At 38.4% G+C, this 17,126-nt stretch overlaps 1 protein-coding gene across 2 annotated transcripts in view; it reads right to left on the reverse strand.

The window, feature by feature from the left end:
- Positions 1-3,838: 3,838 nt before the first annotated feature.
- Positions 3,839-17,126, reverse strand: part of TMEM145 (transmembrane protein 145) — a 777,234-nt gene continuing 763,946 nt past the window's right edge. For both annotated transcript variants that reach the window (XM_044080786.1, XM_044080784.1), the window contains exons 14-15: positions 16,347-16,538; positions 3,839-7,164 (exon numbers count right to left, since the gene is read on the reverse strand). In XM_044080786.1, coding sequence (XP_043936721.1) covers positions 6,808-7,164; positions 16,347-16,538 — 549 coding nt within the window. In that variant the 3' untranslated portion in view covers positions 3,839-6,807. The remainder of the gene's footprint in view (positions 7,165-16,346; positions 16,539-17,126) is intronic.

Below are 17,126 nucleotides of genomic sequence, written 5' to 3' on the forward strand. Positions count from 1 at the left end.
CTGCAGCCACGCCATGCACCCTAGACCTGCTAATGGGAGAAGGGTCCACCAAGGTTATATCCTGCATATATGTGCTGTGCTGCCTCAATGTGCCTCTTCACAGTCTGATGAAGGATGATATTCTTTCTAGTACTTTTCTGATATAGTGCTTGGCTTCTATCATTGCTTTCCCTTCCCAGCCTCCAATGTCAGGTCTGTCTGTCTTCTTTCTGTAGTTCTACTAAGCCATGTTACACTGCTGGGTATCCCTACTGTCTGTCATACTGTTTTGTTGTAAAGTTTTCTGTATTTGTTATGCAGTCCACACGTTTGTTACAAATTCATGCCCTCTTGCAGAGTTTTATAGGGCTGGGCTTGTGGGCTGTTATTTTAGAGTTAAGGTCAACATTTTAGGTTTATGGCTAGAGATAAAATTTTAGAGTTACTGTTAAAGTTGTAAGGTGAGAGTTAGGATTTGAGTTTTATGATTAGGGTTAAGTTTAATGTTTTTATATCACCCTCCAAATAGTTCCACTACAAATGAAAAATAGGTTTGAAAAATGTAGTTCTGATTTCACAAGGCAGGCATAACTCATTACTCATTTCTCTCATTTTGAAAAACAGCTTAAGCAAACAATTTATATTTGGTCAGTTGGAGTAACTGTTGCCAAACACTACGACTTCTGCAACTATAAATATCCCTTGCTCAGCTTCCAGAAAGGTGAGGGTGAACGTGAATGTGAACCTTTTTATAACACAGTGTTTACCACTTTTAACATCTCTTAATAGAGTCCACGCCATTATAGGTCTGAATCTCTTTCCTGCCTCAATATACATGGCTGTTCTGTGTTTATACATAACAGTACTTGTAGCAAAGAAAGTGGTTGTTTTCCCAGGTAAAGGATGTCTGAAGGTGCCCTGTCTTTACAGTAATGCATCTTTCTGTTGTATTTATACATATGTGTGTGTATACATCAATTGTCAAAAACCTGACAACTCATTTGGTCAACAAGGTTGAGACAGTATAAAAATTAGCAACACAAATGAATGACTGCAAATATGTGAGAATTACATTTGGCTGAATTAAATTTTATGCAGTGTAGGTATGTAGGAGTGTGTAGGAAAATTAATATTTGACTGAAAATTTGGTGGTTGTGAAAATGTGCAAGATTATGTTATAGTGTGTGCTGTTATACATGTGAGTTTTCCAGTATTAAGGTTAGAATTAGGGTTATGTAAAGGGATAGATTATTGGTGTGTATATCTGGTGTTCTGTGTCCTTTAGTCTTATGTAGTGGCACTGTTAGGGAGAATATTTTTAGTAACATAATGTGTAGGGTTAAGCCAAGAGGTAGGAGTAGGGTTTGGATGAGGATTAGGGTTATCACACGAGTAACTGTGGGTAGAGGAGCTTTGTTTTAACTATATTCACGTTTGTTAACAGGTGAGAAAATGGCTTGCTTAGTTATCAACAAAAACAAAAAGCAAGTAAGTGCTGGAAACCCAATTCATTCGATAGATACCTGCATGCTGGACATACTGGCAGAGTTGGTGCTGCAGTCAGCCTTGCTTCATTACAAATCTAAGGTGCCTTCTTTGCAGTCTGCACATCCTCCCTTTGTTTATGTGGGTTTTTGTCAGCTGCTCTGGTTTCCTCGCACATCCCTAAGATGTCACACAGTTATGTGTGTCATGTGATAGTATGCATGCATATGCATGTGTGTGTGTGTGTGTGTGTGTGTGTGTGTGTGTGTGTGTGTGTGTGTGTGTGTGTGTGTGCACATGCGTGCATTTTGCATTTGTGCATTTTGCATTTGGTGGGTCCTGCATTCACAAAGAGTTCAACCTCCTTGTAAGCACTGAGTGCTTGAACAAACACCAGCTCCTCTGCAACCAAGAACTCAAATAAGTGGGTAAATGGAGAATGAATAAATGGTTAAATGAATGAACAAATAAATGCTGGATGACATTTCAGCTCATACAACTTGTCATCCAGTTTAAAGTTGTAAATCTTTGCTAACAGTTATGAAAAATGTACTTTTCTAGTTTTCAAACAGCTAAATTGTTCTGTGATTAACAAAATAACAGTGTATCAGATTATTTTATGAAGAGTAATATAATGATTGCAGTACAGCTGTATCTCTTTTATTACTGTTGCTGTAAATAAAATTATTTAAACTAGTTTTCAAAACTGATGTAAGTAGGATGGTTATAAACTGTATCGTGACTGTGCATTTACACAAGGTGTGGCTTCCACCTCCCATCCATCAATCTACAACTCCTTTTTTCCATTTTCACATATGGGGATGGGGTGTCACTTGAACAGTGTCAATCATTTAGAATCAGTCTTCACAACACCGAGTGGCTTACCCACATTTATATTGTAAGTGAATGTATATGTGTGTGGTCCCCTTCATAACGTTGACCCACAGTTTATAAACTGTGAAAATGGTGAGACAAAAACACTAATTTTATAAGCACAAACTCCTGGAACATCGTATATCCTCTCCGAGAAACTACCCACTTGGCCACCATGGTGAACTGTGCCCTTTCTCCACTATAGTGCGATCTCAGACTTGGTATATTTAAGTAGAAGGGGTGTGGGGGGCAAAGCCCCCCCACTACAGTGGGTGTAATTTGCTACTTTTTGTGATTTTATCATTGGTGGCCCAGTGGTTACTTTCCCTGAGAGGATATACAATGTTCCGGAAGTTTATGCTTGTAAAATTACAGCATTTTTGTCTCGCCATTTTGACAGCTGACAAACTGTGGGTCGACGTTATGAAGTAGACCCTTGTGTGTATATATCTATATGTGTGTGTGTGTCTGTTTGTGTGTAGAGATACATATACCTATACATACACACACACATATATATATATATATATATATATATATAGAGAGAGAGAGAGAGAGAGAGATAGGCATAGATTTACACACACACACACACACATATATATATATATATATATATATATATATATATATATATATATGTTCTCATTTATTTAGTTAAATGTTCAAAATATCAAATGCGTTTGGTGTTGGCTCATGAAATTGAAATTTCAGAATTTTGACAAATGCCAGTATCTGCTTGTGGGAGGTTGCGGTACAGCAGGGATTGGGAATTTGGCCTTACCCCACTGTAGTATGAACAACCCCTGCTAATTATGTATACCAACTCTGAAATCGCACAACAGAGGGGAAATGGCAAATTTCTACTTCCTGCTGTTTTGCGTTCTCCCATAATGTAAAGCCAGCAAAAAGAGATCACGTTTTCGATCACTTATTCTGGCAGCAAAAATGTTCAATTAAGTGGAATGTCTTTTATACAGATTTCTTTGTATATATATATATATATATATATATATATATATATATATATATATCTACACACACACACACACACACACACATCCACACAAACACAAACACATATATATATATATATATATATATATATATATATATATATATATATATACACACACACACACACACAGTCACACAGTCACACACACACACACACACACACACACACACACACACACACACACACACACACACACACACACACACACACACACACGTAATATATTTAAAGAAATAGTTTTAATTATTACACTTAAATTTTGGAACCTGTAGCTCCTAAGTGAAGAATGTGAAAATTAGAAAATCACTTGGAAATATTCAGTCATTACCATACCTCTCAACCTCTTACTGCAAGAAATCTGGACGAAGCCTAGACAAAGGTCCAAAAATAGGGACAGATTTTAAATATTTCTATAAACTTAGTAAGTTGCTAGAATAACAGGATTTGTGTTAGCATATATTTTCTTATGGAAATAAAGTCCAAAACTCAAAAGCATGCCATTATTTACTGATTTCAATCCTCACTGACATGCCAGAAATCCATACATTTTATGAGGAACAGACCAAAAATATGAGGCAAAAATCTGGACATTGTGTGAAAATTTGGACAGTTGAGAGCTACAGTCATTACATCAATGGCTTTATACATGTGCAAAAAACACACAACAGATGCACTTGCAGTCTTCTATTACTTATCTGAAAAGTGTTTGCAGTCATTACAAGAGTCAAACATACAGATCACCCAGTCATAACTATGTAGTTAAGGGAACAGATATGTTCCCTTAACTATGTAGTTAAGGGAACATATCTGTCCTCCTGTATTTACACGATGTCCATTTTGCCTGATGATTCTTAACAATAAGTCTGCATGTTAAGCAGTTTATTATGCCTTCGTTCTGGATACCAGTTCAAGCCCCCAAGAGCGATGGTATGGGAGAGCATGGCACCCCTAACTAGACACATTGTTGCACACATCTATGCATATTCACATAAATATACATGCCTTTATGCACATGGTGAGAACTCACACAGATTGCTAAACATGCATATATGTGGATATGTAGCATGCTCAGACAGTATGATAGACACACACACACACACACACACACACACACACACACACACACACACACACACACACACACACACACACACACTTATGTTTCTAATACTCTACTGGCTATTTTTTAAATCATACTGACCTTTTTCTAGAAATAATTCCAGTAATTACTTTCAAACCCTTTGTCATGGAAATAACTGAAACCACTACAGTGCCCTACGGTGGAGACAGACAGAGACAATGGAATTATCTGTTTTCATGTTTCATAGCATTCTGTTTACTACAACATGCGTTTGGCACAAATTTCAAAGTACATGGAAACTACGTTTTGAGTTCGAAATTCCCTTTCTCAAAAAGCATTATGAAAAATGGAAACATTTCAAAGATGTTTGTTGTTAAGAAATCTAGTGTTTCAGTTCTAAACAATAATCTTAAATTGTTCAACATCATCGCAGTTTGCTGGGATACATAGCAGGTGTTTAAAAATATGCACCTGCATTAGAAGTATGTCACATGGTTGGTCAGCTCACTTTTGTACTGGAAATGTGGCAAAAAGGTGTTTAGAGCAACTACTGCAACTATCATCTAATGATATACTTATCTAACTATGCTGTAGTTCTTATGGTATACCCTTTTTATTAGGAGAAAGGTTAAAAGATGCAGATCTTTATTCAAAAAGTGGCAAGCATGTTTCTGACATTAGCTTTACCTGTCATGTCTACAGCTATGAGTTTCATCTGATCATTTTCATTTTTTCAGGTCCACTCTAAACAGTCTGATGGCCATAGTAGAGACACTTTGGTAAATAACGCCTCTATTTTTTTTCACATGACATCTGTTCATACTTTTAATTGCCTTAAAGTACAGATGATAATTTCTATTTTACTTCTGAAAACTCCTCCACCTACATCTCTCAGCCATCTCACATTAAAGGAGCTATATGTCCTTCTACCGTTCCAAACTGCTTTGTCTAGAACTCTACCTTAGAAGCAGGGAGTGACAATCTGGATGCCAGATCAATAATGCCCAGTACAAAACTCTGGCTGTAGTTTCAGCATTATTGGATGTCTTTACTACCTGCCTAAAAGTTACTTCTGGATACTTAAAAACGGCCAAGTCTCATTACCAACAGCAGTTTGTAAAAATTAGTAGACAAATGACCTTCAGTGTAAGAATTAGTAGACAACTGGACCTTCAGCTTATAAAGTACTATATCCAATGGTCAGAGAATAAGAATCTTTGTGGGAACCATATAACTGTTTTGTACTGCAAATGGAAGCAGATATTTCATTCCTCCAAACTCACATATGTACAGTGTTTCACTTTTCCACATTAAAACACGGTTGCAGATTGCACATCAGAAACTCTGTGTTCTTATCCATCAAACACGGCAGCTGTCATTTTACCCTCACAGAATGTCTATGCCTTTCAACTATCTCACATTTGATGGGATATAGCTGATATCTGAAAACTCCTGTGCTCATACTGATCAAATGTGGAGCTTCAGGAAACATTATTCATTTTAGCCACTGGAGTATCTCCTATTTCTAGACTACTTAACTGCTCCACATCATAATGAACTTCCAAGCTTCCTTTCAAACTCATACTTAAAATGACACTTTTATATGGAAATGAATTCCTTAATGTTCAGGAACCCTGTAACTTTTATATGTGCATGCTTGGATTTGAAAATCCAAATTTCATTTCAACTCAGAATGCTCATGAAAAGTGATTAGCAAACATGAGAGTGTCAACCTCCAAAATGGTCAGGTCAGTTCCTACTAAGGTATGCTGGGGGGGGTCCACACTTACTCCTCTGCTCATATTAAAGGACGTAGCTTCACATCTGAGAAGCGGGATGTGCAGATTACGTGTTATAAGTAAGATTCTAGGTCACAATCTGTTGGACAATGAAAACAGAGGCTTTTGTCATAATTCAAACAGTTCCAAATTTGGTATCTTTGTAAATTAAACAAAGAAAAAAAACATGTAACCTGACATAGCAAGAAATAGTTTCAGACATAATTTGCAAAGGAGGTCAATTTTCACAATCCTGTAAATACTGACTGACAGACCCCCATTCCCCATGTACACTTAAGATGACAGTGGAAGCTCCTGATGAGCACGCATAGCCCCACAAGTTCTTGTCCAAGGTCTGTAGAATTTTCAGTCTTCATGGAGTTTAAGCACCATCAGCAAAGTTTTGGGAAAATACAGAAATGCTTAACTAAGGAAGAAGCTATACATCAGTGCTTGGCTGTATTTTCCAACCCCTGTAGTGTGCTTAGTTGCACTTTCAGCACTTTAGATGCTGGGGAAGATGCTACAGAAAAATATGCCCATTCTGTATCATTTTGACTCCCACTTCCATGGCTATTGATGTTTGGTTCAGTCTACTAATACAAATTAGCATGGTGGCCACCCCCTTGCTTTTCCAGCCAACCTAGCACACTGTCCATGTGGGCCACCATAACTATATATTTATGTACAAGTACACCATAATGTTGGTAGTAACATCTACGCATGCCTGTGTGCATATTACAAGGGCTTGTTCTCTGTTGTTTGCATACTGAAATACTCTGTGAATCCATTCTGGTGATGTAGTTGTGGCAATGGGGGAGGTAGGCTGCATCAAGAGAGTCTGGTGAAGGTTTCAGAATGAGATGAGCACCAGTCAGCTCTGCTGTGGTGGTAATGATAGTTGTGGGGTTCGGGGTCTTCTGGTCCACTGTTTCTTCTGCTGGCTTGCTGAGCTAAAGAAGGAAAGAGACTGCAGTGAATATATGGCACATACTGAATGCTGTGATAAAAGTTAGTGCTACAACATAAGCTTCTACAGATGGCACACATTTAAATATGATCAGCAGCTGTCTTCCTTTGAATATTCCCTGCAAAAGTACAGTTTTGGGGTACTTTATAAAACAAGACAAATTATGACGGTATTTCCCTGAGTACCAGGGCAGATATACTTACCCAGCCAAAAACATTTAATGCCTCTAAGACCTGTGGCAGCTTTGTGTCACATTTAGTCAGAGTCCTTGTTAGAACTACTGACCAGATTCAGATGAGAGAAAGAGATCTCAACTCCTAAAACTTGTATAAGTGTTCACCTAGAAGATAAGTAAATTAACTCCAGCATACTACACAGTAGCACATTGCTCCTAGTTTACTAATCCCTGCAGTGCATTTTCTGCATCATTTAATCAGAAACCAAAAAAGGAAACAATGGCAACCTCAGTTTAAAATGCTGCTGGGTACATAGCTTATGCTGGCCAACTAAGAAACAGGTAATTCTGAAGGGACCATCTGGCTCTGCTACCCCCCCCGAGAAAATTCAGTCTGCACTGTGTGCTGGGCTCCAGCTGAAATTTCATGAGCTTAAGTTGACACTTCACAATACCTAACAGCCCAATAGAATTCTTTTCTTGATATAATAAACGTACAGAGCTTAGGGATGTGAAAGCAAAAGTCTAACTATCAGTGGAACAAATCTATATGGAATTGTGGTTATGAGTCAGTACAAAGTACAAAACCAGAAATAAGTGTAATGCAATGGTGGTATAGTCGTTAGCAACAACTGACCCAGCTTTGAGTCCTGGTCAGTGCAAGAAGTATGTACAATTAGGGTTAGTGGGTTTGGCATAAAGGTTAAAGTTTTCACCTCATGGACACAAGGTATTGGGTTAGATTCTGCCCTCAGGTTATTGGATAAGCTTACAATGGCTCTTCAGGGCAGTTAGCCTGGCCTTCACCTATGAACCTATATATTCAGCTGTGAACAGCAGTGCTAGTTATGGAAAATCCAATCTACTCTGTTAGCTTCCCCAACCAAACACAAACATCTGCCTGCATACACAGTAGGTTTGCTCATTCACATACATGGTACTAACAGCTCCATACCCCAGGATCAGTCAGGGTCTACATTAATCTGCTTCTGATACATCTTGTGCTCTCATCAATTCTCCCATTTCCAACATCTTTCTACCACTACTGTATAAGTACCCCCTTCTGTAGTACTGCAATTGCTGCCTGGACCTATTCTCTCCGTCATCCAACTGTTTTTGACATCATTATAATACCTTTCCTTCATTCTACCTATCCTACCTGCCACTGTCATCAACTTTCTAAAATTGTCATTACCAACAGTATTGCAGTCTTCATTCCCACAACTTCACATTTCAATTACCACATCTAATTTTGGCCTCTCCTCGGTCCATCATCATATCTGGTGCCACTATTTCTTTTTCAAGATCTGTTTTTTCCCTTCCCAATCTACCTACCTCCCAGCATCGCAGTGAGTCTTATGTTCTCCCAGCCTACCAAGCATTTACAGTTAGCATCCCATATCACCTTGCAGAAGGTCTCAGTTTTTCAAATGCAATTTGCTTTACTGGTATCATCATATTAAGGTTAGGAAAGTAGTGGAGGGAGACATTCAGATGCTGGGAGGCTGTCATACATGGCTGTCACAGATTTTTTGCTATTTCCTTCTGCTCTCTCCTTCTAGTAGATGGCTAGTATAGTACAGTGCCTGCAATATGGGACTGAAATAGGTCCATGCTTCCTAACAAGCATTGCTCTGTTAGACTGCAATGTACTCCTTGGTAGGTCACATGGCTCGCTTTGTTTTTCCCTTTGAAATTGAATGAATTATTTTAAAGTCCTTAAGGTGGCACTGAAGCTGGGTGACATAATTACCATCTCCCAGAATTGGAGAGCTGATGTTTTCTGCTCATTCCCATCCCATCCTGACCAACAACTCCAGTTTCTGTATACCAAGGTCACTGGGGTTGCAGTCAGGGCTCGAGTTTTCTATACAACTGCCTTCTTTCTCTGTCACCAGGTATCAGCCTATAAGACCTCTGTCAACCTACACTATCCCTGCTCATTTCTACCAGCAATGCTGCATGTGATCAAATAGTTACTATGCCTTCTATAAGTACTTCCATCTCAACAATCCTGCAACTGCCACATACATAGGTTGCCTCTATACCTACTATGAGCATCCATACTCTATAAAGATAATGTCAGTGAATCATCCCGTCACTGACACATGGTTTCACAGATTCATAGTTCAAAGAGAAACTGCACATGGGCCTAAGTAGGCCAATTAGAATGCAAACTCAGGGTTCAGTGAACATACTAGTTGTCCCATCTATGTGTCTAATGAAATTTTTAAAGATGTTAATGTGCTGCTTTGTCTTTTATGCACAGGTAGCTGATTTTGTAAGCATACCATAGAATCCAAAGTGAATTTGCTCCTTACTGTAGTTCTCCATTTATCATAAATATATGGATTGCATTTGTGATTCTCGGAATACAGAAGAATTTGGTTTGTAATAAATTAATATTCTATAATGTCCTAAACTCTTCATCATGACATGCTTGAAGGCTAAAAATAACTTATTCTACAGCTGCATATAACTTTTTGAATACAGGCCTTGGATCTCAAGTTGAATACAGATAATGGAACTGAACATACCTAGACTGCCTCTATACCTGCAATGAGCATTCGTACTCTGTAATGATAATTTAAATGATATTTCTATCTCCCTCCCCACTGTCGCTGCAAGTCCCTTGGCAAATTCTGCAACTGTTGCTGTAAATAATGCTAACGATGTTCTGTGTCAGTAGTTCGCCAGTAGCTAGTATGCTGTTGTATGTTCACCACACCTACAGATGAGTACTCCACAGTATATTACTATGTCTGTACTATGCTCTCCTCATTCCTTAGGGTACTTTTTATGGTACTCTACACAATAATCAAATGACCCACTGGTAACTTGCTTCCCCATTACAGTTCCTAAAAGCTTATTTCCTTTTCATTGTTTAATGACTGCTGGCATCTCCCCTTATTTATTTTATATCCTCTGTTCTGTTATGGACCATTGTCAGGCACAACCCATGTCATCCATATCTCATTATTTTCCATCCTTTCTTAATTGATTACTGTCAGACTGTATTCTATTAGTGCTATAAGGCATCCACATCTCTAATCCCTTATAGCCTCAGGACTAGGTATTCTAAAAAGATAATTGTCTTGAAGTCAGAACTTGCAGACAATGCTGGTCTCCATGTATCAGTGCACATCAATATATTCTGCTAGACCTCCACTTATTAGTGCAGTTTTAAATCTTCCAGAATGAAAGGTTAAGACTTCTACACCATGATTCCTTATCAGGAGTGTGAGATCCAGTCTTAAAAATCCTGGTATTCAGAGAAAGAAAGTGTGAGTCAAACAAACAACAAATTCTGAAATATGCTTTTACACTTTAAAGTATTTTTCTTGGGTGGGGTAGGTCCCTGCATCCACCATTATGTGGTGCTATTCCCCTTACCACTAGTTCATTAACTTCAGGATTACTGTATACTGAAGTTGGGGAGGGGTATGAGGCACCATAAACTCCGACATAACATATATTCTCTTCACATCTGTAATTTCGGGTGATCTAATTCAAGGATCAAAATTACAACCCACAGGATTTCAGCAAGCACTCAGAAAGGATAATGAAGCCTGGACCACTAATGATCTTCTTCACCTTCTGAGATGGAGGGACGAAGCCTGGGTCTGTTGAAAGAAAGACCCTTACTATGAAACCAGAAATATAGACCTCTGTACTCCTTAATAAATACAGCCAAACCTCTAGAAGAAGATGTAAGGGTACATTCTGTAGGGGAAAAATCATGCACTTTACATTGCAATAAGTTCTGGAAGGAGGTAAACAGAGTCATGGTAAATTTATCCACCTCTTTCAAGTTTTCTTCTGACAATAAAATATCCATTTTTGTTGACATCAAACAAAATTTCTTCTACATTCATTATGCTTCCTCCTTTTTATCTAGACTCTTTCCTTATCCATACCAGATTGTTTTGCCCTTTCCACTGAACCATTGATAAGCTTCTTGATGGTATTCCTGGTTAAAGGTGAAACTTTAGCCCCTCTAATCAGCCTCAGATGCCTCCAATTCTTTATGCATATGACATGGTTATCTGCAGGTCAAATTTCACTCTGTTATACAAACTTAGCTCGAAGATGACCTCCAAACCCTCAACCAATGGCTAATAGGCCAGAAACGTATACTCACTCCCTAAAAAACAAAAGCAATGGTATTTGGAACCAACCAGAAAATAACACAGCACTCAGCTTCCTTAATATTAATGAGGTTATCAGTACTACCACATCCTTCAAATACCTTGGAATTTGGCTTGATCAATATCTTAACTTTCAACTACACATTCAAAACACATGCAAAAAGATCAACACATTACTTTTCTGAGCAAATAAGTTATCAACTCTTCTGACCAAGCCAGCCAAAGCTGCCATAGGCAAAGGAATACTCTTATCTTGACTTGAATATGGACTACCAATAATAGCTGCAGCCTCAAAGATAAATGCCACCACCTTGCAAACCATCTCGAATAAAATTTGATGGTTTGTTCTGACTCCCTCATTAATGAACACCACTGCCTAACTCTCACCATGGCTAAATTTTTCCTAGTACATTTGACAGCCAACTTTCTGCTAGGATCATTAACTCACAAAACCCTTTCTCCTGAGTCATCATTCCCTCTCACTTAAACCTTTCACCAATCCCACCATATAATCTCAGGGGTATCTGTCAGTCTCAACCCACTCTATTAAGACCAAAAACTAAACTTCATTGTACTAACCTTGCATTCTCCATTCTATCTCCTAAACTATTGGATTCCATTCTTCTCACAATCCGAGACATCCAAAAGTACATGGATGTCAGACAACAGCTCAAGTAACACCTGTTCTCCCAAACAAAGTGCAGCTGCACTCACACAGGTCACATTACATGAACCCTACTGCACTCTCACACCCCTTCATCTCTATTTCATCCTTACCTCATATTGTTATCCACTTACTTACTACTTGTCATTCATCCTACCTCCCGCTTGTCTTTGCATCTCTCACACTTCCTTTCCTTTCTACTCCTCTTCCCTCTGCGTGCCTCTTACACCTTTTCTCTGTCTTCTCCCCTTGGTATCCTTTCCAGCAACTATTCACACTCACCTCTCCTAACGTCTTCATATCTCTGTATAATGATATGATGCTATCCCTGTAATATAAGTCATCTCGGTCACTATGGTTACATCTTATTCATACAGCTCTCCTAAGCATAATTCCATTTTTCCAACCATGTTTTGACATTGTAAACTGCTTGTTGAACTTAATGTCGCAGCAGTCTTGAACCTGTAATTATCTACATGTTTTATAGCATATCCTTGTATCTGTAAATATGTTTTGTTCACTTCTTATGTGATCTTACTCACCTGCGCTATGCCTGCAAATGGTCCATTGAGATCAGTGTGATCACTGTACTACTCCAGTAAACTACTATGTATATACGTGTGTGTGTGTGTGTGTGTGTGTGTGTGTGTGTGTGTGTGTGTGTGTGTGTGTGTGTGTGTGTGTGTATATATATATATATATATATATATATATATATATATATATATATAAATTGCAAGCAATAACATTTTCTTTATGAAGCTGTGCAAAGATCACATTAATACTCCACTCCGTGCCATATCTTCAACCATTCAGTATGCTAACATACCATTCCTTTTTTCTGGAAATCAGAATGAATATTCCCTCTCCAAAATTCTAAAACTGCTGTACCTGTATGACTACAAAAATAAATCTCACAAAAGCTCTCTTTTGGCTAAACTACTAGAAAAACTATTGTACCATCAAGACTCTGAATCTAAACAAATACTGCATTTCTCAACAGATATTAACATTGTTTCCCTTTGGGTCAGAGTAAACAGACTTCTTTATTCTCCCTGACAGACTCTGCTTTTACCCATGGACAATGGTTTAACTACATGAGTACTTAATTAACTACAGGCTCCTGCTATAGCCACTGATCTCTATTGGCTTTTCCTCAGATGTTGTTACAAGTTTCAATAGTTATCTCTTAGATAATTCTGACTTAAATGAGACTCCTTTCCATCCTTTTCTACTATTCTAAACTTCAGGAAACCCCTCCAGAAATTACTCCTAGGTCCCCCTTTCTTCACTATGTTCATCAGCCTCCCCCTTTGACCTTTCCCTCACCTGACTCATTCTTTATGTAGATGATACTTGACATCTTCACATCTTATAATTAAACTAGAACCCCACTATGACTTTAAAAATCTCTTGGACTTCCTTGGCAGCAAGCAGCTGTTTCTGAATTGGAGAAAAACCAACACAGTTTTTTTGGTACCTCACCTAAATAAAAAACAATTCTGCCGATCAAAGAATTTTTTACCTATTATGACAAACATATAGACTGATCTACTGCCCCCATTATCCCTTATTTACTATGCTCAACCATCCAATAAGAACCAAAATTAAGAAGGTCCAACTCTGTTACAGCAGCAAAAAAAAAAAAGTGGTTAGTACACTTGATCTTGCAGCAAGGAACTTACTGCCTGAATCAACCAAACTCAAAAACTAACTTTCCTAGATAGCAACAGAGAAACCATTTACAAAGTTTCTTTAGTGGCAGGTGCTACAGGAACAATGAACAAACAGCCATGCCTTTATTATACTGCTAGTAAAGATCACATCAAATGATTTTACTTTGTTTGGAATCTGTCTAAATAAAATAACCCATCCATCCACAGCCCCTTTTTTCCCATTTTTGTACCTGGGGTTGGGGTGTCACTTCAACAGCGACAATCATCTAGAGCAAAGGTTTACACTGTCGGGCAGCTAGCCCTGCTGCAGTAGTTCATCCACACCACACACTCACACCTACGGCCAATTTAGACTGTCCACGTCTATGGAATACAGGAGGAAACTGGAGCACCTGGAGGAAACCCACGCAAACACAGGGAGGACATACAGACTCCGAACGGAAGGCACCCCAGCTGAGAATTGAACTGGGAAACATCTTGCTGTGAGGCGACAATGCTATCCACTGTGTGACTGTGCCACCCAGTCTAAATGTAATAACTTTGCTTCATAACTGACTGATTATTGACACTGATTGTAGTTCTTCTACGTGTACATATAACTATGCCAGTTTACTCTGGTGTAGAAATGTCTGCATCTGCTGTTTTCTGCAGGTATATTTATTATCCTTATATGATGATGCAATATATACCATTATTGTCTGCTGCTATATGCTTACTTTGTACTTCTTATCCTGTAGAACATTAAATGTATACTGTCAAAGGTCTGGGATATGGCTGAAAAGGGGCTTTGGTCCAGTCACCTCCTCAATTAGCAAACGGACATAAGCAAACAAATATATCTAATCCTTCCTCTTAGCAACCTATGAATTCTGCTCAATCCTTCTGTAGCTATGGCTCCTGAAATAACTTATGCATAGCATTAGATATACACTATATAACTTCAGTAAGCTTTACAGACTCCATACTTGATGAAACAGCAACCACTGGGAATGGTATCCTATAAACCCAACTACAATACAATCTTTCTCTAGTAGCCAGTGGTTCCTTTAAAAATCAGCAAGACTTCTAAATTCTCTCTCTAAAAGGATCTACAGACTTATTTTTCTGTCCTCCAAACATGAACAGCACTGCATCACCATCTCTAGAGGCAAGTGGTTCCCATTAAGAAAATCTTCAGATCTTCTACTCTTAACTCTGTTTTTAAGATACTTTTCTATTCCTTGATCCTAAAAAGTGGAATACCTTGTTTATTAGGATTAAAAATGGCGAGAACCTTTAAATAATTTAGGACCATGCTTACTTCAAACTTCTGAGCATGGGCCACTTATAGGCATTTCCTCCCCGCACCCCCACTTAAAGCTTTTCCACTGAATTCACTTCAGTTTTAGTAAGCTGCATCAACTGTATCATTCTGAAAATGACTGCGTTTGCTATTTCAGATTATGCACTATTATATATTAGCCACTTTACTTATGGACAATTGAAACAATATATAAACATTACTAACAGAGTAGAAAAAGCAAATGTGAATTCATTTTTGTAGTAAATATAAGAGGGAAACAGCAGGTGAAACAGAGGGTCAAAGTAGGAGTGATGCAGGTGAGGAGGGAGTTAGGTTATGTGTCCAGTGGAAAAGCAGTTGCAGTCAGACTTTGGATGGTGGTGTCTTTTGAACTGAGCTTTGAAGGTGGGAAAAAAGGAGACTTCTTTCAGGTGGGAAAGAGGGATTGCCAGAGTTTGGGTGCAAGAATGGAGAGGGAATGGCTGGTAAAGTGCAGTTTTGCTTGGGGTATCTGAAGTGAGAGAGTTAACTGGGAGAAGTTGTGGGGGTTGTAGGGGTTGGTTTTATTAAATAGTTTAGCTGTAAGAGGTGGGAAACACCTGGTTGAAGTAGTTTGAAAAGAAGACAGTCTAGGAGTAGTTCAACTCTTTAGGAAACTGGTAGCTATTTGGCTTTGGCGAGGGTGATGGGTGATGTTCGTGTGTGTGTAGGGGTGTGTGTATGTGTGGGGGGGGGGTGGAAAATGAATCAGCAGATTTTGTTTTCAATGGACTACAGAGTGGATGAGTTTTTTGTGTTTTAAATGCAGCATATATTGAGTAACAACACAATGTAATGAAAACAATGTATTCTGTTGCCCTTTCTGGGTAGTGGTTGAAATGGGTTGTGATGGTTAACCAAACAGTACATAAATAAAGGCAAAGACAAATGCGAACCATAAGCAGTTTTTGATAGCACATAGAAAACTAGGATGTTACTGGAGGAAGACAGAGTACCTGGAAATCAGAAAGACAAACAGTCACAAACATCCAGAGATAAACGATGCCTATCCTGTTCAGTTGCAAATAATCCTTAGAAGCTCTGTTCCATTGCTCAGCATCCTTACCTATCAAAAGCTATCACTGTTACCACTCCTAATCACTACATCAGTTCTGTTATACAAATATTCATTGATGAAGTTTAGAGAATATGCCCTCCTCACAGAAGAAGGATAGTATTACCACTGCTGGAGTGCTGTTCACAGAAGGGATAGAAAAGAGCTCCGTGAAGTTTGGGACAGAGTCACTGATGAAATTAACATTGCCATAGACATGATGTGGAAATCTCTCTGCACTGTTTTCCACAATTCCGATCTGAGAAGTCCGCACATGGTAAGGGAAGTTTTTGTTGGCTGCTGAAGGCCTTGTAATGATCTGCAGATATGAGAAGAAGAGATGATTGGTTAATGACACAAATAAATTCTAATGCACACAAGCTTCAAGGTACTATAATATGTCAAGAAAAAATTAGAAAATAAAAGTAATGCACCATTCTGTCAAAGCTTTTTCCTAGTTTGAAAACAGATTTTTACTTAGCATTTGTTTACTAGCATATTACTGCTGCAAACAAGTGAATTACAGATGACCCTGGAAAGAACAGCTTCATCACTCCTGCAAAAAAGCGACATTTGTGAATAATGAATGTGAGCTACAATATGAGAGCACACACACGCTTGCTCAGATACACACACACAAGCATGCAAACATGCACACACACCTGTGCCTCTGTAGTCAATTCCTGAAAGAACAGGCAGGATAATGCACTTCATAAAACAATCCATATTTAAACTATACTGCTATATCACTGTGTCCTTTTTCATTGACGCCTGTGAAACAGCAAAGCAGTATGCCATTACTTCGTAATGTTGTTTTCTAATTTCCCTTAAATGACTAATTATTTTATCATTTATCAGCTCTTATCGTCATGTGTAGCTGTATATATTAGTATGCAAACGTACAGAA

The sequence above is a fragment of the Protopterus annectens genome, chromosome 8.part0 (genome assembly GCF_019279795.1).
Source record: "Protopterus annectens isolate FY-2018-M chromosome 8.part0, PAN1.0, whole genome shotgun sequence".
Classification (NCBI taxonomy): Eukaryota; Metazoa; Chordata; order Ceratodontiformes; family Protopteridae; genus Protopterus; species Protopterus annectens.